The sequence below is a fragment of the Xyrauchen texanus genome, chromosome 9 (genome assembly GCF_025860055.1).
Source record: "Xyrauchen texanus isolate HMW12.3.18 chromosome 9, RBS_HiC_50CHRs, whole genome shotgun sequence".
In the NCBI taxonomy this organism is placed as follows: domain Eukaryota; kingdom Metazoa; phylum Chordata; class Actinopteri; order Cypriniformes; family Catostomidae; genus Xyrauchen; species Xyrauchen texanus.
This window is the reverse complement of record NC_068284.1, coordinates 32,507,011-32,534,207: the sequence shown is the minus strand read 5'-3', so window position 1 is coordinate 32,534,207 and position 27,197 is coordinate 32,507,011. Positions and strand designations below refer to the sequence as shown.

General features: G+C 38.7%; 1 protein-coding gene across 1 annotated transcript in view; it reads left to right on the top strand.

Moving 5' to 3' along the window:
- LOC127649290 (pappalysin-2-like) overlaps positions 1-27,197 on the top strand; it is a 116,111-nt gene that overhangs the window by 48,486 nt on the left and 40,428 nt on the right. Inside the window, exons 9-20 of the mRNA XM_052134334.1 lie at positions 5,778-5,906; positions 6,088-6,173; positions 10,106-10,299; positions 10,974-11,087; positions 14,496-14,631; positions 14,734-14,908; positions 15,342-15,504; positions 15,988-16,165; positions 23,695-23,908; positions 25,609-25,777; positions 26,223-26,355; positions 27,000-27,109. Of these exons, the coding sequence (XP_051990294.1) occupies positions 5,778-5,906; positions 6,088-6,173; positions 10,106-10,299; positions 10,974-11,087; positions 14,496-14,631; positions 14,734-14,908; positions 15,342-15,504; positions 15,988-16,165; positions 23,695-23,908; positions 25,609-25,777; positions 26,223-26,355; positions 27,000-27,109 (1,801 nt within the window). The remainder of the gene's footprint in view (positions 1-5,777; positions 5,907-6,087; positions 6,174-10,105; positions 10,300-10,973; positions 11,088-14,495; positions 14,632-14,733; positions 14,909-15,341; positions 15,505-15,987; positions 16,166-23,694; positions 23,909-25,608; positions 25,778-26,222; positions 26,356-26,999; positions 27,110-27,197) is intronic.

Genomic DNA, 27,197 nt, shown 5'->3' with positions numbered 1-27,197 from the left:
AGTATCAATGCAGAGCCAATTTTGAATCTGAATTTTGAATTTCCTGCCACATTATATTTTGCTTGTTCCAAGACAATGTCATCACAGGGCACTGGATTAACGACTTTCAATGGGTCAAAATGTTCAGAGATTAATAGTGTGGATCAGAGATTGTAACATCTCCAGACAAGTTTCTTCCAACAACTCTGTAAACTCAGAAAGATGGAAAGTCTATTGAGAATTGAGTTATGTGAATAGGGAACGGAGCGACAGAGAGGGATTTGATATGAAAGAGAGAAAGAGAGAGTTAGAATAAAACTCTGGAATATAAACAAATTGTGACTGTTTTACCTGTAGAAACAGTACATAAATCACTTGTGGCTGTTAGTAGCTGCTCTGAAATCTTTCCTCTCTTTTGCTGAAGGGACGGAGTGCTCAATATAGTAAGTGTGCAGTAAGTGAGAGACCTGTCATTTGGCATCATGAGAGAGAGAGAGAGATAAGAATAAAAGGGGAAATTGGATTGTACAGTAGTTTTGTGGGAAACTAGACTGCAGTGCCATCGTGAGGTCTGCAGCAAAACAAGCCATTTCCCCTCCCAGGTCATTCATCTTGTTCTGCAATTGCCAAAGATTAATTTTACCTCAAGTGTGCTCTGTGTTTTCCTTGAAGGTTTTTATTAGACTGTTGGTTATACTTCCTTCTGTTTGAAAGCATGCTAAAATTGCCAAATGAGGTGTTTTATTGATCTAAAACAAGTCTTGTGCTTTAGGAAACTGGTGATGGGACAAGCAAAAATGTACGATACGACTAACATTAGTTTTTTTGTAGGTTAGCTGTTTTTTGCCAACAAGTCTCAGTGTTAGAAGCCGCTCACACAGACAACGTTTTTCCATCCCTCTGCTCTGTTATGCTATATTTTTTCTATGTAAACATGCACTGGTGTTTCCCAATCCTGGTCCTGGAGTACCCCCCAACACTGCATATTTTGCTTGTCTTCCTTATTTAACACACCTGATTCAACTTGTTAGCTTGTTAGTAGAGGCTCCATGAGCAGAACTGGGTGTGTCAAATAAATGTGACATCTAAAATGTGCAGTGTTGGGGTTACTCCAGGACCAGGATTGGAAAACACTGTTGTGCCACCTCTCGTTGTTGTTTTTTTATTTTTTATTTCACGCAGTAGTGACTATGTCAGGTTAATAAGAACATCAACTTTTTAAAACGTTTCTCAAGACACCTGGATTCTGCTCAATTTGTTTCACTACATCTTGAACAAAGTGCAATGAGGTAATAAACAAACACTCTCTTCAACTGTCCACTCTCTCGTTTTTAGCATTGGAAAGTCCAAATTGGTTCATTCGGACAGTTCATATAAATTAACTGATGAAAAAAATATTTACCAATTTGTGTCCCGTCTGAGCAAAGCTAGATGGATTTTATGTCTTCTTTTTATTACAAAATATACAGTATAGGCTAAATTCTAAGTTGTATTAGGATGTATTATATTGTTTTGTTTTTGTTTTACTTGTATGTAGTGTAAATTTAAGTTTAATTTGAGTTTAATGCTGTCACACAAATTGAGTCTCTTGATTCATTCAAAAGCCATCATTGTTTCTCTGTCCAAGGAATATGGCTCTGATTAAATTGATAAATTATAGTTTACAGTTATATATTTTAAAATAAATTGCCACCTTAAATAGATTCAATGCAGTTAGATGCTTTTTGTTAGCTGCTTGTGTGTAAAAAAAAGTTTATCTTTTAAAATTATCTTGACTGTAGTTTGATTACTTGAAATTAGCTTGGGAAGCGACAGTTTTAAAGTAGCTTGAATTCCAGCACTGGATACTACAAAGAGGGAAATAGGACTTAAACAGTATCCTTCATTGGATCTCTTTTCTCAGAACAATAGCTCAAGGATTCTCTGGCTGTGTCTCGTTTGGAAGGATGCGTCCTCTGGCTGCATCTGTCACCGAGACTCATTTCAGAAAAGCCAGTAGGACACTTCGAATGCAACCTTCTTTCACAGGAATTTAGAGGATGCATGAGGTGTATCCTTCGTGGGCGCTCACAACCCACAATTCTTTAGTTCAACTGAAATGTCTTAAAAAATAACTCCAATTTGCCCATAAATATGATGTTCAAACATGCACTTGTATACAATTATACACTCGATATACTGTCTCAACCAGACCCTCAAGGACTTTTGCTAAGTCCTATGAAGTGGTCCTGGACCTAGCAGAAGGCCTCAGTCGCATAGCTCCAAGAATGAAGCGAGTGAGTAGAGGATGTATCTGCACCCCATCAAAGAAGGCGTGGCAATCCGAATGGTGGCCACATAGACCCTGAGAGTGGCGGGGCATGTGCCTGCTAACAATTTTTCTCGCATAAAGTCCAGAACTGAAGCAATCTGGCATTTAACTGGATCTGCATTATGTGCACTGCACCATCTTTCAAAGAAACCCCATTTATTGGTGTAACTTCTTCTGGTATAGGGAGCCCTAGCACTTAGAATGGTCTCGATAACTTCAGGTTAAAACCCAGTGTCCCTCAGTTGGTACCCTTCAGGGGCCAAACATGAAGGTTCCACAGATCGAGCCGGGGATGAAATATTGTCCCCTGCGCCTGAGACAAAAGGTCCCTCCTGTCCAGAATCGCTGTCAAGGAAAGACATTATCTCCGAGAACCATACCCTGTTTGGCCAGCGCGACGCTATCAGTAAGAGGCAGGAGCAGAGAAACCATGGGGAAAGCATACAGGCACATTCTGGGCCACGTATGTGCCATCGCGTCCAGACCCGGGGGGGTGGGTGACTCAGAGAGAAGTAGCGCTGTCTGTTGGGTGGCGAAGAGGTACACTTCTGCTTTTGTAAAATCTCAACCAAATTTGTTCCACTACCTCGGGTTGGAGTTTCCACTCCCCCGTCTGTATTTTCTGCCTGGACAATAAATCTTCTCCCATCAAGGTATCCAGGGATACAAGCTGCTCTGATTAACAGGAGCTTGCCCTGGGCCCAAATGAGAATCTGCCATGCCAGTCTGTTCAGCTGGCGTGAACGTAAACCTCCTTGATGGTTTATGTAAGAGACTACCGCTGTGTTGTTCACCCGCATGAAGACACGGCAGCCTCTGGAGGAAGTATTTCAGGGCCAGAAATATGGCCATCAACTCGAGACAATCGAGCTGACGACCCTCCCATTCCCCTTGAGCTGGACGACCACTTAACGACCCAGCCCGTTAGGTAGGTGTCTGTCGTTAGCAACCTGCGACGGCAAGACACACCTAGAGTGGGACCCAAAGTGAGGAACCGGGGTCTGAACCACATAGAAAGGGTACGTAGCATGCAATGCGTAACCCTTATCAGCCTTGGGGATTTGCCCTTGGATGAAATTCACTGGCTTTGAGCCACAACTGAAATGGTGTCTTGTGCAAAAATGCCCAAAGGGATCACCGAGGATGCAGTTGCCATGAGACCTAGTAGTCGTTGGTACTGACGAACAGTGCAACCTTGGCCTAGCCTGACTTCGCTCAGGGTGTTCTGAATGGACTCAGAGCGGAAGACAATTGTGCCCGCATTGTGATTGAATTCCATACAATCCCCAGATAGGTAGTTTCCTGAGTGGGAGAGAGGACGCTTTTCTTGCCGTTGAGCCTAAACCCCAGAGAAACCAGATGAGCTAAGACGATATCCCTGTTGTAATACCAGTACTTGTGACTGTGCAAGTATGAGCCAGTCGTCTATGTAATTAAGAATGCGGATGCCCCGGAGTCTCAAAGGAGCCAGTGATGCATCCATGCATTCCGTGAATGTGCGGGGTGATAAGGCTAGACCGAATGGAAGAACCCGATATTGGAAAGTTTCACCCCCGAAAGTGAACTTCAGGAACTTCCTGTGTTGTGGCAGACTTTCTATATAAAAGTACGCGTCCATGAGATCGATCATGACCAACCAATCACAATGTTTTATTTGAGACACGACCGTCTTGACGGTTAGCATCTTGAACTTGAACACCCTCGGAGCGATTCAAGCCTTGAAGGTCAAAGATCGGACACAACCCCCCATCCTTCTTGGGAACCAGGAAGTATCTGCTGTAGTAACCTGACTCTCTCTCTGGAAGGGGAACATGGCCCCTTTAACCAAGAGAATTTACAGTTCTTTCCACAGTTAACATCCTTTCTCCGGTTTCACAGTAGTGGGAACCACACTGTTGAAACGCGGAGGATGGCGAAGGAATTTAATTCTGTAGCCTTTTTCTACTGTTTTCAGGACCCATATAGAACCACCTGGCAGTAGTTCCATCCAATGATGTCACCGGCAGAGGCTACAAATTCCAGTAAATTTTCATTGACGTGTTGTACACGTATTCACAGCTGGTCACACCTAAATTTGTTCCCAAAGCACTAAGATCCCAAAGCGCTAATTCAGTGCAGCATCATAAGTGTAGCTTTTTGAAAGGGAACTCGCTATTAGATGCACAGAAATCATGCAAAAGTTCTTGAAAAGGAAAAATATTGACGATGGTTAGCGGTGTGTCGTGGAATTGTTTAGTCGTAAAAAGTGCGCTGTGGCAGAAAAAACATTGGGAAACACTGGTTTAAACAATATGGCCTTGTAGAACGAACAGAAACTGAATGTAGCATGGTTGCTATGACAGCACGCCACTCTTTAACAAGTGCAAAAGCTTTGAGTGAGAAGGGAACAAAGTCCCTTTAGAATGGAATTTATGAGGTAAAATTTAGGAGAGTTATAATGATGTAAAGAGAAAAGAAAATAGATTTTACAGTTGTACTTTTATTCTAATACTTTATTTTAGTTATATATTAATACATATTATATATTCCACACCCATCTACTATGGTACTTCAATTTGTGAATTACATTCCTTGCATTTGAACATCATATTTGTGGGAAAATTGGCATTATTTTTTATTTTACACATTTCCTTTGAAGCAAACAATTGTGGGTTGTGAGTGCCCATGAAGGATACAGCTCAAGCATCCTCCGAATTTCCATGAAAGAAGGTCGTATTCGAAGTGTCCTTCTCGCTTTGCGACCTCTGGAGTACACATCCTTCCTAACGAGACACAGCCACAGCCTCTCTCTCCTTCTCTGTCCCTGGAAGTAATCCATAATAAATAAGGGTCATTTGTTGAGTAAGAGGACACGCTGAAGAAAGTAGATGATGCTCAGTTCGCTTGGCATTCTTTTACTCCCGACCGGAAAAGGACTGAAATCAAACAAGCCTTGGCAATCATGGGGGCCTTTTTATAGGCTCATAGCACCAGATCAGGTCAATAGGCCTATTCCCAAAACAGAAGGTACGCAGTGTGACATGCAGTGATACCCTCAACATTAAAAGGACATTTCCATTCTTAACAAGGTTAGACTTGAGAGTACCCTGAGCATAAATATAGCTTAGATCAAGTATTACTGTCTTTTTCACATGAAGCAATATGCCAGTAAGCAGCTGTGCATTATAGTGATTTTACAAATACTGTAATAGACTTGAGTGCTTTTATAAAATGCTGACAATCACAATGTGATATAAGACATCAATGTTCAATAGACTGTCCATTTTAATTTATAGGAATAATTCATTCAAAAATTATTTTGTATCATCATTTCCTTACCCTCATGTCGTTTCATTGAATGGGAAATAAGATGCAATGTGAATGTAATTGAATGGTGACATTCTGCACAATATCCCCTCTTATGCTGCACTGAAGAAAGTAAGTCAAGATCAAAGCTATTCATTTTATAATGTGCAATTTTTGGAACTGTTTTTATGTGTTTTCCCAGTGATGTGAAGAAGGACATACAGTACCGGTACAGGATCCAGGTGGAGTCGGACGGTTTATTCAGTGAACTTTCCCCAGCACTTGTTTACACTCATGGAGAACATTTCTGTGGTGACAGCTCACTACAGGGGTCAGTATAAACATACTGGGTCTGGCAGATGCTTTTAATGTTATGTGTATTAGTCATTTTTAAAGAATGTCTCATATTTTGAAGTATTTGTTTCAGACATTCGTGTTTTGATGCATAGCCAAAGACCTTCCACATATTTAATGTCTGTAACCCTTGGCAATACTCTCTCTCTCCCCCACAGAACTGAGCAGTGTGATGACGGGAATCTCATAGATGGAGACGGCTGCTCCAAAAAATGCCATGTTGAGCCAGGATTCAAATGTCATAGTGAGTCACAATCTCAAAACAAACACTCACGCTCTCCATTTTTGAGAACGTAGACCCTGAGAATGTAAACACCACAACAGAAGTGACAGAAGACTTCAACATATCTCTTTAAGCAAAACACACAGTGATATGTCTCCTGTAAATTCTGATTCCTCTGCTACTGTTTTTCACTCAGAATTAAAGGAATCTTTCGGGCTCAATAAAAGTGAAACTCAATCAGCAGAATTTGTGGCATAATATTGATTACCACAAATGTTAATTTTGACTTGCCCCTCCTTTTACCTAAGAAAAGAAAAAAATCTGGGTTTCAGAGAGGCCCTTACAATGGAAGTGAATGTATCTGTAAACATTAAAATATTCACTATTTCAAAAGTATAGCCACAAGACGTAAACAATATAAATGTGATTAAATCGCTTGCTAACCTGTTCTGTGTTAAGTTAAATTAAATTTGACAACTTTGTTGCTATAATGTCAAAAAGCCCTAAAACCCTTAAATTACTATAAAAATTACGATTTAATCAACTTTACAGTTTAAATAATACATGCGTATTAACAGAATAATTAATGTAAGTGCTTTTCTAAAATTATAAGTTTCCCTATTCTAAACATTGTTCTTGAACCCTGTAAAGGCACAATATAAATTAATAACCATTCGAACAGCTAATGTTAGCATCCTCTCCACCTTATCAGCAAACTTGCAGTTCTCCAATTCAGCAATTAGTTATTAGAAATATTCCGAAAAGATGAATACTCTATGGAGCATTTAAACATTTATGAGGCATTTTAACTTTTTTTCAGAGTAAAGTCTTAATCAGATAATTACCCTAATCGCTGATGTGAATATAAATGTGGTCAACTTTAAGAGACAGATAGACGAGCTCTGACGTGAAATCATCATTCATGTGAGGAATGTAACATTGCGCTCAGGTTTAGGCTATAAACAAATACATGGGAATCATTACGTGTGAATCGTGTAATACATTAACATATATATTTCAAGAATTGGGACGTGTATACGATGTCGTATCTTCGTTAATGTTACATTTGACAAGCTCCAGACTCGCACAATTAACAGAGACCACAAACGGAGTCGAGACGTGCCCATCCGATATGAAACACACCGTGCAGATTTTCATTTATAAGGTTTACACTTCAGAAATATTGGCTTTACAGATTCTTAAATGTATTTTTGGATATGTTTATTTAAAATTTCGCTTTATCCTTGTGCTTCTTGGATAATCAGTCAACCAAATATTTTTTTCTATTATTCAGATGAATCCGTTATTTTTTTTAAATCATTATTCATGCCTTTCCAGAAAAGGTATTCGGCTTCGGGCACATGTATGTAATGATGATGTGTGTAATGTATATATATCTTGGCTTTTCTCTGTCTTTTAAATCAACTTGTTAAGTGTCCAGCTCTGTGCATTGCATAGTCATGTGGCACAACAAACTCCATGCTGTGTCAATGATTGTTTTTATTTCACTTCTAGAGGCTGCTGTTATAGGTTACAACAGTGCTATGGACCCCATGGTGTAAAAGGCTCCTTTGATTGAATTTTCTCCCAAAACACTAAATAGCAACAAAAACTACCACAGTACTTTCCTAAACACCTGTTTGTCACAGTGCAAAATGTTCCTGATCCATGAGAACTTTGCGTGTGGTGTCTAAAGGTTGATTTTGAGGTGTTCTTGGGCAAGACACTGAACCCCAAGTTGCTCCCAATGGCAGGCTAGCACCTTACGTAGCAGCTCTGCTGCTTTTGTTGTATGAATGTGTGTGTGAATGGGTGAATGAGACGCAGTGTAAAGTGCTTTAAATACTGTTAAGGCTTAAAAAGGCGCTATATAAGTCCAGACCATTTACCATTTAAAGAAAATCCCTGAAATTAACACTTTTATTTTGAGACAAAACACTTATTTATAATTTTCAGTTTTGTTTAAGGTAATTCAATCAAAAGTTTTTTTTAATTACTGTCTAATAATAATAACAAAGTGACCGAACCTCAGCACAACATGAATACAGCTCACAATCCGGGCGTGCAGCGCGATGCGAGGCACACCCTTATTCACGAGAGACAGACAAACTATTGATGCAAGTGCATGATGCCAAGATGACATAAGCATGATGCACCCACGTCAATAACAGACAGACATGGAGCACGAGTGTCCGGATCCCGACACAGACCGAAACCGAACCAGACAGGAAGTCAGGATCCAGACATCATGCTCCCGACATGAATCAAGACCGACCGAAGAGCACAAGGTAGCGAATACAACTGAAACCATGTTCTCACACAAAGACAGACAATGAAACACAAGACAAAAATGGAACGATAATGCCTCGGTCCTGTCAGGCAAAAACCCAGACTGACAGAATGAAAGGGCCATGACAGTTTTAACTGTAGAACCCTCTAACTCCAGAAACAGAGGAATAATACAACTTTAAACAAATAAACAATGATTTTTGCAGATAACCAATATTTCCAAAAAGCAAGTATTTTAGCAATTATCCCAAAATCAAAGTTATTTTACATTTACAAAACTATAAATACCAAGTTTGTCTCAATATGAATTCATATTTACCTGACTTGATATAATTTAAATAATCATTAAAATGCATTTCTCAGAGAAATCTAGTGTTGCAGCTATCTAGGCATTTTCCTGTTTAATGAAGGTTATATAGGTTAAGATTTTATACTATACTGTGAATCAAAAACTAAATCTATAATAATTTGGTGGAATTTATATTTAATTTTAATTAATTTTATAGTAATACAATTGTATTTAAGTTTTAAATTAGTTTTCAATAATGAAAATGTTTTCAAATATTTTTTTTTTTTGTTTGTTTTGTTTTTTTGTATACGATTATTCAGTCAGGACCACTTCCATCAGAACAAACTTGACTTGAATACTTTCATTCCAGATTGCAAAGGATCCAGTCCAAACAGTGAATCTAAATTCAGTTAACCCTACTGGTGGTATTTTTATCTTACATAATACATAATAGATTTCTTCTTATTCTATACTGTCATAGTTTGTCACAGGCTTGAACTGCTCATTCTAAAAATTATTATTTAACTGTATGGCATGGTTACATAATGCATATGTAAGTCCTTAGTAATTTTGGAATGAAACAATACTAGAAGTTTTGCTGGAAATGTAAGAAAAAACAAATAGTTCACCAAATTAGTCAAGGTTGTTTTCGTGACTGAAAGTGCCACATTTTCTATTAGCGTGTAGCATGCAAAGTGTCTAATTCCAACACAGCTATAGACGTAACTCGCATTCCATCAAACTTCCCAATGTTTTCATGGTAGTTTGGCATTCAGGAATGACTTTTTTGTGATCTATTTCCCCACATTAGCAGCTCTCATATATTATCTCCACAAGCATATTTGGGGAGCAAAGATCAACAAAGCTTAGGAGTAAATCCTCTGGCATAGGCACATGGGTTATGTCATCTGCTGTATAGTGGAGATATGCCAATCAGCCAATCAAACGCTTGTGTTTTTAATTTGTTGTTAGAATCATTTCAAGACCCCTCGCCTTTGATAAGCTGTGCCGACCGATGAGTCATCTTCCTCTTAACTTGAAGCATTTTCAGACAAGAGCTCATGCAAGACTCTGATGTCATTCACATGTGTCCCTTTTTAACAAATGCAATTTAATGACATGCTAATTATTTTTTTATCTGCATGTCCATTTCTTTTATAAATAAGCTTGGAAATCATACATATGTTCTGACATCACCTGCATATTTCTTATCAATGTTTTGATCATGTATTTAATCGACTGTAAAAATACATCTACAACTTGGCATACTAACAAGTCATTACTTGTTATTTATTATGGGCTTGTGCTCTCTCTCTCTCTCTCTCTCTCTCTCTCTCTCTCTCTCTCTCTCTCTCGCTTTCTCTCTCTCTCTCAGGTCAGCCTAGCCTGTGCTATGTGTTTGAAGGGGATGGAGTGTGTGAGGAGTTTGAGAGAGGATCCAGCATTCAGGATTGTGGCTTTTTCACTCCGCAGGGCTTCACAGATCAGTGGGCGTCCACTGCTTTAGGGTCTCATCAGGACCAGAGGTGCCCTGCATCAAGGGTCACCGGAGAGCCTGTGCTCAATCAGGTAAAGAAGCATTGCCTTCTCAGTGTGCCCTGCAATCAAGAATCCTCACATTAATTAAGAATCAATATAGCCAATAAACACTTATAGGTGATGTGTGTAAATGTTTCTATGTTTAACAAATTTCTCCTGTCCCAGCTTATTATGTAGAGACAACTATAAGCAATACATTCTTGGGTTGATTCCCCTGAAAAGTGTAAACACTCTGTGGAACAATCAAAACATAGCTTTCTTTGTTTGAGAATCCTGACATGCCAAACATAGCAACATTGGCTTAACCAATGGCATGAGTTTGGGGCAGGACTATCTCTTTGTCTGAATCAGTGGCAGATATGGGGAGTGTTCAAGAAACCTGTTTGAAAACAGTCATTTTTTTGGCAATTTGGTTTGGTGACAATAGTGGAAATGTAAGCATAAGCGTAGTTCTAGCAGGAAGGTCTCGATATTCATTCTATCAGGCAGTCACATTTCATCATCTGCTTTATAAGGCCTCTCAGCTGTCTCTTGTTGACATGCTTCTGTTGTTTTCACCCCCCTTCCACCCCATCACCACCAGTTTAGATCCCGTCCACAACACCTATATATTATGTTTTGCCAATGAAATTAACAAACACTCAGTTATGGTTATTCTAAATGAAATCTATGTTTTATTTAATTTAATATTATTTCCTTATCAGATGTGCAAGTCACAATATTTTGACATAAATGAAGTAGTGACACCTGAGACATGGACTCCCTGCACTGCCCATCTTAACAGCTACTATAATCAAGATCAGCCTGTTTGGCTAAAGGTATGTGCACATGTTAATTGAACAAATGTTGAGTTGGGAGACTTTGACTGCACTTTGAAGGTAATAGTAGAGCAATTAATACACTGATATTTTTTTCATAATTAGTATTTTTGTCTTGTTTTCCAGTAAAACACATCTAAATATTCTTAATACAAGATATATTTACTTGACAAGCATTGAAAAAACATGTGGCCTGTGTTGCTCAGCTATTAAAGATACTGACAACCACCTTTGGAGTTTGCAAGTTCGAATTCCAGGGCATGCTGAGTGATTCCAGCCAGGTCTCCTAAGCAGCCAAGTTGGCCCAGTTACTAGGGAGATAGAGATAGAGATTTTAAAATAGTTTTTTTTTTTTTAAATATAATTTTTAAATATATCTTAATATTATACTTTTTAATTAATTTAATAAATTTAATTAATCGGAATTCTGATTCATCTGAAAAGGTAACTCACTAAAATTGGACAGAAAATATATTATAACAATATTAAATATATTATTCTTTATTAAGTTCTTTAACAATCAAATTTAACAGATATACAGTGAGGAAAATAAGTATTTGAACACCCTGCTATTTTGCAAGTTCTCCCACTTGGAAATCATGGAGGGGTCTGAAATTGTCATCGTAGGTGCATGTCCACTGTGAGAGACATAATCTAAAAACAAAATCCAGAAATCACAATGTATGATTTTTTTAACTATTTATTTGTATGATACAGCTGCAAATAAGTATTTGAACACCTGTCTATCAGCTAGAATTCTGACCCTCAAAGACCTGTTAGTCTGCCTTTAAAATGTCCACCTCCACTCCATTTATTATCCTAAATTAGATGCACCTGTTTGAGGTCATTAGCTGCATAAAGACACCTGTCCACCCCATACAATCAGTAAGAATCCAACTACTAACATGGCCAAGACCAAAGAGCTGTCCAAAGACACTAGAGACAAAATTGTACACCTCCACAAGGCTGGAAAGGGCTACGGGGAAATTGCCAAGCAGCTTGGTGAAAAAAGGTCCACTGTTGGAGCAATCATTAGAAAATGGAAGACGCTAAACATGACTGTCAATCTCCCTCGGACTGGGGCTCCATGCAAGATCTCACCTCGTGGGGTCTCAATGATCCTAAGAAAGGTGAGAAATCAGCCCAGAACTACAGGGAGGAGCTGGTCAATGAACTGAAAAGAGCTGGGACCACCGTTTCCAAGGTTACTGTTGGTAATACACTAAGGCGTCATGGTTTGAAATCATGCATGGCACGGAAGGTTCCCCTGCTTAAACCAGCACATGTCAAGGCCCGTCTTAAGTTTGCCAATGACCATTTGGATGATCCAGAGGAGTCATGGGAGAAAGTCATGTGGTCAGATGAGACCAAAATAGAACTTTTGGTCATAATTCCACTAACCGTGTTTGGAGGAAGAAGAATGATGAGTACCATCCCAAGAACACCATCCCTACTGTGAAGCATGGGGGTGGTAGTATCATGCTTTGGGGGTGTTTTTCTGCACATGGGACAGGGCTGACTGCACTGTATTAAGGAGAGGATGACCGGGGCCATGTATTGCGAGATTTTGGGGAACAACCTCCTTCCCTCAGTTAGAGCATTGAAGATGGGTCAAGGCTGGGTCTTCCAACATGACAATGACCCGAAGCACACAGCCAGGATAACCAAGGAGTGGCTCTGTAAGAAGCATATCAAGGTTCTGGTGGCCTAGCCAGTCTCCAGACCTAAACCCAATAGAGAATCTTTGGAGGGAGCTCAAACTCCGTGTTTCTCAGCGACAGCCCAGAAACCTGACTGATCTACAGAAGATCTGTGTGGAGGAGTGGGCCAAAATCCCTCCTGCAGTGTGTGCAAACCTGGTGAAAAACTACAGGAAACTTTTGACCTCTGTAATTGCAAACAAAGGCTACTGTACCAAATATTAACATTGATTTTCTCAGGTGTTCAAATACTTATTTGCAGCTGTATCATACAAATAAATAGTTAAAAAATCATACATTGTGATTTCTGGATTTTTTTTTAGATTATGTCTCTCACAGTGGACATGCACCTCACGATGACAATTTCAGACCCCTCCATGATTTCTAAGTGGGAGAACTTGCAAAATAGCAGGGTGTTCAAATACTTATTTTCCTCACTGTATATATATATATATATATATATATATATATATATATATATATATATATATTTACCACTTATCCAATAAATGTAATGTTCTAGAAAACTCTAATGATATGCAAAACAGCAGTAATAGAACTAAAACCAACCTCAACTGTAAACGAGAGATGTAGCCTCAAGTGAAGAGCATAGTTTTGCAGGGCTAAACAAATGTTAATGTAATTGCTATACACATAGCAAATTGGACTACTTTCTATTTAAGTAAAAGTGTCAGGTTTCTCATCAAGAACATGAGATGCTGCACTGGATAGTCTCCCTCTCTCTGTGCTGGTGCTTGGGCAGATAAATACCTGCGTGCATAAATAAAAGCGGTACTGATTTGAAGTATTTCCACACCGCTGAAATTGGCCTTTGCTTGGTAGCGCTGTGATTATGATTAGATCGATCGAGAGTGAAACCTGAGCATTGAGGGGTGGGGAGGCATATATATCAGCTCATATTTTCTGCCTTTTTTCTCTTTCGGCCAAAACAAAAATGGCAATTTTTGGCTGAAAATTTTCGGTGGCTGAAATTTCAGTGCATCCCTAATACATAGTTATCTTTAAATATTTAAAAATGTGTCAATCAGTTGGAGATTTATTATGATGGCTTGTTTAAGGACCTGTCAATTTACACCTGCAACAGACATGCTTGTGTAGTATCTCGGGTGTTTTGCGTCATAAACATAAAATGTTTAGGTCACCGTGTCAAGTTAAATATAGTTTAATACTCAATCTTTAAACACATCTTGAGATCCCTTAGTTCGCATTTGCGTTCCAAGTGTTTTGAACGCAAGAACATAACACATGTTTGTGTTGTTCTGCCTACTGAAGTGTTTTCTTCACTGTATAAACTCATACAGTGCTCATACAGCTGAAGTTTCACTTACTGCCCTCTGGAGTAAACAGGTGGTACTAAAAGCTTGCATTTATCAGGAATCTTCCTTATTATTGTCCGGGGGCATTGCGATACATTTTTTTAACACGTTATTTTTGTACAATTAATTGCACTGAATTAACGCGTTAAATCGACAGCCCTAATATATATACATATATATATATAAAACATTATGCTTAAAAAAAAAAAAAAAAAGAAATCTGCCTGTGGGGAAAGAAAAATACATTTGGATTCCTTTTTTAAAGAAGTTTCTTTTTCTTACCCCAATGGCCCCCTGGGGATTCCCAAATCCCAGTTTGAAAACCCCTGTCTTATTTGACAATTTAACATTTATTCAATGTGTTTTTGCAGGTAGGATTTGAGATACCCGGTGTAGCAGTGTCTGTTATTATCTACATGGCCTATGATGGTAGTTGGAATGGAGAGAATTCCAGGAAAACAGTGACCATACAACTGTGCGATACCACTGGGAAAAAACACATTCTTGGTAACACAGATACAATCCATTATTTGTTTTTGAAAAGCTTTGTATGTTTGCATTATGGTCATTGTGTGGCCTGTACATATTTGTTTGTGTGTTTGTCCACAGGTTCGTACGAGCTGTCATGCCAGCGTAACCCCCTAGTAGTGAACGTGACTCATAACTTGAGTGTGCCATTCTATCAGACCTCAGCAGTGCAGCTCAACTTCTCCTCCTCTCAAGTGGCTGTGCTGGCGGTTGCATTGCGTACATCTTGTCAATTCAGCGCCTTTGCCCTGACCGGGTGCGCTGAGGGTGGGGTCTCCCACGACTTACAAGCGTAAACACACAAACACACATTTACTTAGCTGTCTAAATGGGGACATGACATAGACTTTTATTGTTTTATAGATTTAAATCATGAAGAGGTATGTAAAAAGTGTTCATCTATTAAATGTTGAATGTTTAAGGTCATGATCTGTCCCTCCCTCCCTCATTATATATATATATATATATATATATATATATATATATATATATATATATATATATATATATAACATGTCAAAAAGATAATGCATCACTTAGGCAAAATGTCTTATGTTTTCAGAGACCATAATAAAAAAATTAAATCCCTCCATTGTTGATTAATAATAAGTCATTAAAATCTTATGTCTATATATGTATATAGCATTGCATACAAACGAATTAACTAAATATTTGTTTTTCCCTCACAGATGTGTGCGTAGGCTGTGCAGTACAGATTCATGTGGTCCTTTGAAAGTGGACCACGCTTCAGTGCGCTGTACTCCAGACATAGACACTAAACATTGCTCTGTTTCTTGTCATCGTGGCTACACCCTCACTGTTCTCCATGGCCAGGGCTTTTCTTCTCTTCGGGTGTGTAGAAGTATTTTTACTGTAGCTGTCTGTCTGTTTTGTGAATAGTAATGGCCATAACAAATATCCACGGTTTTATTGTACAAGATTTTTAAGTGCTAATTTTTCTTGAACGTTAAAACTTTTTCACCCCTAAAACAACTTTTCATCTCTGCTGATGTAATCAAGTTCAAGTTGGTGGGGAAAATTATATGATCCAAACATAGTATAGCCAACATCAAATTACAATAAATAAATAAAGTCCCACCTTACATTTTTTGCTGTTAAATATTATTTTTTTTACTCACAATTATGTCACATCACAGAATATGTTATGAATTTTGGCCCTTTTGTGCAATGGCCCTTTCACAAAAAAAGTCCAGTTCCTGGTCTAAACAACTTTTATTTTTGTCTCATTGAATAGACAGACAGTAGATTAATTAGCATTTACAATTAACATTGTGTATCATTCTTTCTCTCTCTGTGCGTTTGTTGTCTCCTCAGACGGAAGCAGAGCTGAGCTGTGTGCATGGAGTGTGGGACCGTATAGTGAGCTGTCAGCCGGTGGACTGTGCCCACCCTCCTCAGTCTCATGTCTATTTTGCGTCCTTCTCGTGTCCCTGGGGCACCACATTTGGCAAGCAGTGCACATTTTCCTGTAACGCCCCTGCTATCCTGCAAGGTGAGGACAGGAACTGGGCTACAGCATGAGACCAGAGCTTTTTTTGGACACATTCACCATCAGTGCATGTGTCTGTGGATTTATAAAATTATTAGGTTAAAAGTAAATGATAGTAGCTTTGCGGACGTTATGAGCCTTTCTAGCATGTATCTCTTATGAGTTTTCCGATGTATATGTGTGTGAATTGGCACCCTTTCAGTTAATGAGTTGGAATTTGAATCAAATTTGCCAGGCCTTACAGAATGTTGGAAATTGAATTGGAATGTTGAGAAATGCAAATTAATTTAAAGTAGTTGCACAACAAAGGAAATTTACAGCACAAGCTTTGCAACAAAACAAACATAATTACAGTGCATCATTGATTGTGACTAATCATGCCTATGTATTCCCTTATTTGTATCAGGGAATGCATATACTGTAAACACCTTGTGTGGAAACACAGTGTATCTTAATCAAAATGTCCACCACATTGTTTAACAATATGTTTTAATGAATTCTGAAATCAAAATTTTATTTTGCTGATTGCAGTATATAATGATGTTTGGCTTCATTTTGAAGACTTTAAGGGTGAATTGGAATGAAGTGCACTTCCTTCACGGCCCATAAAATGTAAAGGAATTTTTGAAACATTTATAAATTTAACACAAATTAATATAGTTGTAATTTCAAACATTGATTATTAATACAATGTTTCTGATAATACCTTATCTGCATTGTTAAAACTGAAAATACTGAACAATTAAATGTATTTTTAAAAACTACACTGTCATCATTTACTCACCTTTATGTTGTTCTAAACCTGCATTCATTCCTTTTTTCCATGGAACACAAAAGGAGATGTTAGATAAAGTGACAGCTTCATTCAGCCTTCACTTCATTGTATGGTAGAAGATACATTGTAAGTTAATCCCGACTGAGGCTGTCATTCTTCCTAACATCTCCTTCTGTGTATCATGGAATAAAGTTGCATGTGCTTGGAACAACATAAGGGTTAGTAATTTATGACAGCATTGTCTTTTATGGGTGGACTAATCTTTTACAAAATAAAATGTCATTCTATTGTAATTATACTTCCTAATATTAAAATTTGAATTATATTTTTGCATCTTGTTTGCTACATAATTTAAAATCCCATTGAAATTCAGCTATTGAATTGGAATCTAAAAGGCATGCTCAGTCCAATTCTGAATGGTGCATAACCCTGGTATGCATATGTATATACTGTATACAGTATATGCATATACTGTACGCTCACCTAGAACTTTTGATATTACCATTTTTATTGATTTGAAAAACAGAACTTGAGTGCCCAGGACCTCGCAAACAAAATTCTGGACTCCTGAATCCTCGAATAAGACCAGAAAGCATGTGTTAATCTCCATCCTCCGACTGGCATAGCCAGCTGGTCTAAAAAAAAATCTTAAATTGCATCAGACACACCCTTGCATCTCAAGATGTAGACTTGACATTTTTTAGAATCCTAGCCCACACTACCTCCTCCAATACCAAGTTTAAATCTTTCCATATTCTCTTGAGAGAAGTTGAAGTTCTGTCCCCCAGACTCTGTATTAACAGGGAGTAATGCACTGATGCCTCATGACCTTTTCCAAAAGCAGTAGTCACCACTTCCAAAGTATTTGCTGCTTTAGGGGGGTGTATGCTACTCCCGAAAATAGTACAGAGCAGGTGGCGCAGCTGTAGATAACTAAAGATACTGAGATCTGGGAATCCTAAAATGTTGAACCATATTTTCAAAAGATCTTAGCACTCCACTCTCATATTGGTCAATGAGCGTGTTAACCTCCCTCACAGTCCACTCCGACCAGCAGAAAGGGCACTTATTAATATGTAATTTTGGGTTCAGCCATATACTCGAGGCAACATTTAAATAAATTAAACACTCGCTGCGTGCAAATTCGAGATAACGGGGTGTGACTTCTCTGATTAGTTTGATAGAAAGGCTTTGTAATGGCAAAATAGGGGCAAGAACATCCTGTTCAATACAAAACCAGGGAGGGGTTCTCTCAGGTGGAAGTATCCAATGAGCCAAATATCTGAGGCCGAATGCGTAATAATAAAACAAAATCAATTGGCCTATGTAACTTATTGAAATGTAATCTGGGACGCTTGCCATACCAAATGAAGGACTTCGCTATGCTAACAAATTGTTTGACATAAGAGAGGGGATATCTACAGGGAGAAACTGTAGCAGGTAGTTGAATTTTGGAATACAATTCATTTTAATAACATTAACCTTCCTAATCATGTAATGAAGCCCACCTGCCCACATCACTCGAAAACCTTTTTATTAAAGAGTCAAAATTAACTCTAAATAAATCACACAAATTTGCTGGGAATAGAATGCCCAAATACTTGATGTCCTGTTTGGGCTACTGAAAGGTGCCCAGCTGAAAAGCTGTTACTGGGCAGTCTGCTGTCAAAAACAAAGCTTTGGATTTAGAACAATTAACTCTGTATCCCAAGAACTTGAAAAAGGAATGAATAATTCTGTGGAGGCAAGGCATAGATCTAGTCATCGGAGACAAATAATAAAATATTATCTTTGTAAAGCAAAAGCTTATATGCCATACCTCCCTCCACCACCCCTGGATAATCATCTTCCTTTCTTATTGCAGCTGCTAATGGTTCCAGGGCAAGACAGAACAATAATGGGGAAAGAGGGCAACCCTGCCAGGTGCCCCTATCCAGAGTAAAATAATCTGAACTTAATCTGTTTGTTTGTACCGCCACTACGGGATGTCTATAAAGTAAATTAATCCATCCAATAAAAGTATTCCTGAACCCATATATTTCCAAAATCTTAAAAATATTTTTCCATTCTACTATAACAAAGGTCTTTTCGGCATCAAGTGAGATGGCAGTGACCAGAGTCTTATTGTTCACCACTGACCACATGATATTAATGAAACACCTAATGTTATCAGAAGAGATGCTGCCAAGAATAAACTCCGCCTGATCTATATGTATATGAGAAGTCATAACTTAACTAAATCTGTTTTAACATCAAGCTGGATCAGGGAATGGATGGTAACTCTTACACTCGCTTGGATCTTTGTCCTTTTTAAGAATCAGACTGATCCAGGCTTGTGTCATGGTTGGCGGAAGCTTCCTATTCTTTAATGATTCAGTTTAAACTTCTAATTGATGTGGAGCCAATTCTGTAGCATAAGATCTAAAATATTCACAGCAAAACCATCTGGCCCCGGAGCCTTGCCTGTAGTCAAGGCCTTAATTACTCTACCCCGCCAAGCTTCCAAGGTTATCTCAGAATCAAGAGAATTGTTTTGCTCATTTGTCAATTTAGGGAGTTCTAATGGTTCCACAAAGTTTCTAATGTCTTCATCAGTAGATGAAGATGTGGAGCTATAGAGATAAAAATAGAATTCTTTAAAAGCATTATTAATATCAATGGCTGAGGTAAATATTTCACCACCAGCAGATTTCACTGAGTAGAAAAAGACTCTCTCTGTTTTATATATCTAGCCAAATGCTTCCCTGCTTTGTCCCCTGACTCTGACTGAATATGACTGTCTTGCACTGAATAACCAAAACTCCACCTTCCGCGACAAAATAGTATTATATCTATATTTCATTCAGGTCAATTCTCTGAGGTCATCAGAAGATCATTGGCACTTCATCTCTGCCTCTGCAGCTTTAATATTCCCTTCAAAGTCCACAAGTTCTTTTGCTTTGGATTTTTTGATGAATGAGGCATACTGTATGATTCAACTTCTAAGAACCACCTGAAGTGCCTCCCAAGCCATGCCCACAGAGAATACTGAGGATCAGTTGGTCTCCATATAGAAATTGATTTCAGCCTTTAGCATTTGTTGGAATTCAGGATTTTGCAAAAGGGATACATTAAAGCTCCAACTATATGATTTCTTTTTCTCTATATGTGGCAACACCTCTAAACTCACCAGGGCGTGATCTGAGACTAAAATGTTTCTGATTGAGCAATCAACAACAGATGAAATGATGGACTTAGATATTAAAAAAACACTATTCTAGAATAAATCTGATGAAAAGAATGTATAGTCTGTAGCAAATGGGTTCAAATGTCTCCAAATATCTGTAAGACCATGACTTTTACACATCCTATGAAGTGTCAATGTTGCTCTAGGGGGCTTACACACTTTTGCTTCACTATGATCAAGGACTGAGTCCATCAATAAATTAAAGTCTTCTCCCAATATTGTATCATGAGGGGTGCCAGTGGCTTGCATCATCCCTTCAAAATCCATAAAAAAGCACTGATCATCAGCATTAGGTTCGTAAATATTAGCCAAAATAAAACGTTGTCCCTGATTTTCTTGACTCTTCCTAATTTATCTGTAATCTGTTTGAGACATTTTAATTGTAGATGTTTGCTTATCAATGTAATGACTCCCCTGCTCTTACTTTAGCCAGCACTAAAGAAAACATGTCCACCCCATATCTTCCCAAATTGTTCAGCTTCTTGCAGGGAAAATTTGTTGAAGAAACACTATAACATATTTCTTACATTTAAGAAAAGACCCTCTTTCTTTTTCTATTAACATTTGACATTTTGACGTATTATAAAAAATAGATTGTGTGTCAAAATAAAATTAGAAAGACCACATTCCAACATTAGTGCAATAATCAAACCCCAAACTTTCCCCAGAACCAAACAAACAGAAAAAAGAAAAATGTTCTCATTAACCCCATGCACGACTGCAGCTACCGTCGTCCATCCCTCTAAACTCAAACAGTACATGTATGCTGTAGAGCAGAGGAGGGTGGGGCCTGGCTGGAACAATACATGCCCGGTCCCCAATCAGCCTGATTGGGGCGCACAAGGGATAAAGGTGGCCGGTGACAGCGGTTCGAGAGAGAGAGAGAATGACATGGAGCTGCTCTGTGTTTATGTTTGTGTGTTTTTCGTTCGGTTTATTATTAAAACTATTATTTATGTTGCCTAGCCGGTTCTTGCGGATGCCCGTTGCGGAGTACTCGACACTGCCGTCCACCCAGGGGAGCGTCGCTGCAATCCACCGGGGGACGGAATAGCCCAACCGCCCGGACACGGGGAACAACCGCCGTCCGTGAGACGAGTGGAGACTGGACTCCACGACCGCCTGGAGCGATAGAGCCGCTGCTAGGGGTGGAGGAGTGTCCCCACGAGTTGCCGGGAACACGGAGTGGCGCTCTATCCGTCGGGGGTCGTAGGTCTGACTCCGGTCCGCCCGGGGAGGAGTGGCTGCCGTCCGGACAAGTAAATACTTTGCGGCCATCTTTATTATCTATTCTCAATTTGGCCTGGAACATCAATGCAAAAGTGTCCTTCCATTGATGTAAGTGTTTCTTGGATTCCTTGAATCGATCACATTTCTCTCATGTTGAAGTCTTGGAACAAGAAAATGTTGTGGTTCTTCCAAGAAAGCCATCCTTTACTCCTTGTCTCGCATAACACAAGATATTTATCTGATTATCTCAGAAGTTTGGCCAGAATTGATCGGCCTTTCTCCCTCTGTGGCTCTCCAAGCCGGAACACTGTGAGCTTGGTTGATTTCCATCTTATGGCCTGTTATGTCGAGCAGACTCGGAAAGAGCTTGTTTAGGAATTTCACCATATTAAGCCTTCTTCACAGAAAGCCTTCTTCTTTCTCAGGAATTCCAACAATTCGGACATTGATACGATTCCCAAAGTCTTCCAATTTTTCCCAAATGCGTTGCAAGTCTATGTTGTTCGCTAGCGGATCAGCAGCTGATTCCTTCTCTGATAACTCCAGATAATCTATCCATTTCTTGATGTCCCCCATTCTTGTAACACTGTGGTCCTATTAAATTGCCAGACATGGTCTTCTGCTGTTGAAGCCCATCCACCTCAAAGTTCGACATGTGAATTCTGAGATGCTATTCTGCTCACTACAATTGGACAGAGTGGATATCTGAGTTACTGTAGTGTTTCTGTCAGCTCAAACCAGTCTGGCCATTAGCGGTTGACCTCTCTCATCAACGAGGCCTTTCCATCCGCTGAACTGCCTCTCACTGGATGTTTTTTTTTTTGGGCACCATTCTGAGTGAACTCTAGATCCCAGGAGATCAGCAGTTACAAAAATACTCAAACTAGCACCAACAATCATGTTTCTCCATTCTGATGGTTGATGTGAATATTAACAGAAGCTCCTGACCCATATCTGCATTTTATGCATTGCACTGCTGCCACACTTTTGGCACGATTAGATAATCGTACAATTAAATAGGTGTACAGATCTTCCTATTAAACTGCTCTGTGAGTGTATGTGTATTTCAGTGTTTCTTGCTCTCATTCAGGCCCTGTGCATCAGTCTGACTGTGGTTCTAGTCCCTTTTTGGAACTGGCTGAGTAAATAGAAAAGTTGGCCAGAGCTGCAGGAGACAGGTGGAGATAGGAAACAGGGAAACGGGAAAGAACAAGAGTGCATTTCATCCCATACTACTGAAGTCCCCAGAGAGCACCTAATTTCAGACAGAGTGGAGCAGACAGGCATCTTGCCCTCCCACCCTTAAAGACCGGGAGCCCTGATGAGGCAAGGTGGCCCAGGAGTCAAGTGTGTACTCCTTGCCCTCTGACTGTTTTTCTTTAATGCTGGGCTTTGATGGATTGGTCCAAACTTTTCCTCTGGCAGGGAGCGCTGCAGTCTGTGGTCAGTGGCTTCACTTGAAGCTCCAGGACATTGCATCACTGAGCAGCTATGCTTATTGGTCTTGATGGCAAAGTTCTTAATGTGTTATGCTTATGGGCTGCAACACTCTTTTGGTTTTAAGGAGGCATTTTAAAATCTTTTCATGATTTTACATTAATTGGAAAACACAAAGTGCAGTTATTTATGCAGTTAATTATCTTTTTTGGAAATAGCAAGGTTACATTTTGTATGTATGTTAGTGTAGATTTGTGGTATTGATAATTAAAAAAGCAAAAAAATTCAGCAGATAGGTGCCTTAATTTTTTTGAGAGTCTTTGCGTTAAATAACAAAATATCAAACTAAGTGGAATAATTTTAAACAAAGATAGCTCAAGCGTACTTAAAAAAAAATAAAAAGGAATTTTCACTTTTAATTTATATAAAACGCACTTACTGTCCATAATCAAGACAAAAAGTAGTTGGACAATTTCTTGTCAAATGTAGATGTCTCAAAAACGTAAAGTTAGTTCTGAGACAATACGCTAGCGTAATTTGTTTGCAGATGGTACTTGGTTTGAGTCCTGTATCATATGGGCTAATAGGCTCCACTGGACCACGTGCACATGAGATGCATTAGAAAGTAAGGTACCACAGAAATAAACCTTTAGATTTGGTGTGATACATCTCAACTGAATTATTATTGTATAGAATGGAGAGGAAAACATTGATTTTCAATGTATTTCTTTTCATATTTCTGGAACATGTTTAGGCCTACTCAAAGGTACAATGCCAACTCAATTAAACAAGACTTTGGCACTTAAATTTACAGTGATAATATTTTTTTTTTTATGCACTTTCTTTTTGCAATCTGTCTTTTAGGGGAAAGTGACACATTGGTTTGTCTTGAGGATGGGCTGTGGTCATACCCAGAAGCTTACTGCAAGATTGAATGCCAGAATCCACCTTCTGTACCCAATTCCAAGCTACTAGTTCTCCAGTGTGATGAGGATGGACATGATGTGGGCACTGTATGCCGTTACAAATGCAACCCAGGATATTATGTTACTGGCACGCTTGACAAAAAGCCAAGAAAGTGAGTTGTGATCTGTATAGTTTAAACTAATTTCTAGGCATAGGTTACTGTGTTGACAAATTTTGAAGCCTGCTTCCAGCATCTAAGTTGTTCACATGTTTGTAATAAGATCGAATTCTCACTCCATGTGTTTCATAATATCTTTCAGCAATGGAGTCAGCAGTGTACTTTGATGAATGGTCTGATGGCGTGTTGTTTTGTTATTCTATTCAATCAAGCTATATTATATTGCTTAGCAAGATTTTAGCACATCTTGAGGGGGCCAGCGTTTGCACCTGCAATGTCTTTATGAGTTATAAAAACAGCTGGTAAAATACGTGAATGTCTTTTAACTGATTTGAATTGGACATTAATACCAGAAGCGATAGCCAGCGTGTCTCATCAAGGCATTTAAATGATCCTGTTTATTAATACCATTGGTGTGTTTGTTCTAAAAGTTATTTCATTATGAAGGCTGAGAAAATGGTTTATGGTCTAAGGAAAGGTGTTATGCCATTATAAAGGTAGTTTTAGCCTTTGCTTCTGTATGATCTTTCTCAGTGAACACTGCTCCCCAATTTATTTTCTTTGGATTTATTGGCTATTTAGCTGTACCAGATGTTTTGTCACATGGCTTTGGTGTTACATCCCTTGTAACTGGGAGAGAATGTTATTCAAGAAATGTTGGAATCACTACTTTCAAATGTTGTGCAAAATTAAGAATGGGAGTTGACAGAAAGCCTAAATTTAACAGGCCGCTATTGTTGACATTAACACTTTTATTGGCTAATTCTCAAAACCATGTTAAATGGTTTTAGCACAATTATGCTAAGACATCAAATTTGGCTTAAATTGTAGTCAACATTGTATGTATTGTTCATGGATAAGTATCAATCATGAGTATTTTTATCAAGTTCTGAAAAGTATTGATATCACTGTTTCATTTAATTAAAAATAGGACTGTTGGTTTAACATTTTAATTCAGTGCAATTAATTTGATAAAAATTATGCCTAAAAAAGTAATGCAATAATCATGTGCATGGACGTAATAAGGAATATTCATACCATCAGAGCAATTAAAACTTGAGGTGTCACCTATTTTCAGCAGGATGCATTAATCGAAACGCCAGCTGTGTTGGCAATGCGCAGCTGTATAGACCAAACTCAGGCTAGCTTGACACCAGTGACAGCACAAGATGAGAATGAGTTCTCGTGTTCAAAAACAGCTGGATGAAGTGCAATTCCCAATGTGAAATCCCGAGACGTGTTTCAAACTACGTTTAACTTGACACAGCAACCTAAAAATGCGGTGTTTATGACAGGATGCAATCAAAGTGAGATGCTCCAAAAGCATCAGTCTGATGCATGTATAAATTGTCCTTATAATAAATCTGTCTCAGACAGATTTACAAACTCTGTAGACTGAAGGCCTGTGATAGGATGTCCAATGATATGGAATTAAACAATATATTGCCTTCTAAAGCCACATTTTGTTGGGGGTTGCTGCTAATCCAGCTGAATATAATTTTAGCCAGGCTGGGAAACCAGCTAGACCAACTAAGACCAGCCCACCATCTTGTGTTTCAGAAGGATTCTGTCCACATAATCAGTAGAATGGAAGTCTCACTAGATTTTGAGACAACAGCTATTGTAATATGTGTAAAAGAACATTTGTACATGAAATTGTGTTATCCCTCCTAAATAACCTATGTTATTCTCAGGAAGTTTCTGAGGTTGGAGTGTTTGGAGGGGGGGAAGTGGCAGGAGGGCAGCTGTTCACCTGTTACGTGCCCTGCTTTGCCTCTGATGTTTGAGGGCATGTACACCTGCACAAACAACTTCAGCTTTGATAGCATCTGCACCCTACAGTGTCCTAACCTAACAGAAAGGGTAGCTGCTACTTATGAACTTGTATTTTACATAAGGTATCTTGCATATCTACACTGTATGGCCAAAAGTTTGTAGACACCCATACACCACACCCATATGTGCATTTCATTTCAAGACCATGGATATTATAGTTTCAAGCATTCCACTAGATCTTCAACATAGCGCTGAGTATTTGCTCAGACATGAAACACATCAGATACAGAAGCCTCAGTGAGTTCAGTCATTAATGTTGGGTGATGGGGCCTGGATCACAGTCTGCATTCCAATTAATTCCAAAGGTATACAATAGGGGTGAATAAACCATTTCTTAATGGACATCACCTTAAGATTTGTCTTCTGTGGAGTTTAGTGGGCTAACCACATACATTTTGACCATGTAGTGTACAGTATGCGTAGAGCGTCCTTATTTTTGTTACAGACTTAATACATTTGCTTCTCCCTAAAGTCCAGCATTCGCTGCACAAAAGACGGCAGATGGACCGAGGACTTCACTATGTGTAAAAAGATAGAGGGATCATGCCAGGCTCCTCTTGACTTTAACCTGGTGGAATACATCTGTGACGAGGGCTTTGATGTGGGTAAGGATTAAAATTGACAAGAAATATATTTAACATTTTGGTTATCAAATCAAAGTTGCCCTTATACCTCATTTTGTGATGTTGCTTCAACTGTCGATTTGAAACCAGAAGAACGAAATGGCTCAATAAAATGAGAAGAAAACACCCCTTAACATTAAACAAACAGCGCTACACGATTTTACAGTGATGTGCAACCTGTACATATCTGTTCACATTTAAAACATTTTTTGGGGGTTTCTGGACCCTTTAGCATAAATGCCACTTGGTTTGATATTTTTTTTTATCAAATGCAGTTACATTCATATATTTTAAGTGTGACTTAAGTATCAAAATACTGTTAATAACAATATGCACCTCTTTCTGATTTTACATTGTTTTCTGAAATAGTAATTATTATTTTTTTTCCAGATGTGCATTTATAAGCCACTGTATTAATCCGTTCTAATATGAGGTATAGAAATACCTGGAGCACATGACCACAGTCAGTTGCATGCAGTAGAATAGTTTTGAGTGCCAACCTGCCTATAAAAAAGCTGTTGAACTATGGATGACCAGTTAAGAGTTTGGCAATTCATGTGTTGACATTAATAAATTCAACAGATGTAAATGAGGGTTAAAGCAAAGCTCGCTTTGTGTCATGGCAGGTGCGGTCTGCTACCCGACATGCATTGTGGCCTTAAGTGACCCTGTAGTGTTAGCCAATGGCACTTCATCTGATACAGTAGAGCACTGGATTCTTCCCAGCAAAGTTCAGGTGAGGTAGCGGGAACAGTTTGCAACAACTTGTTATTTGATATTAATGGCTGTTTTTCTAGTGCTTCCACCAAACTCCAAGTGAAATC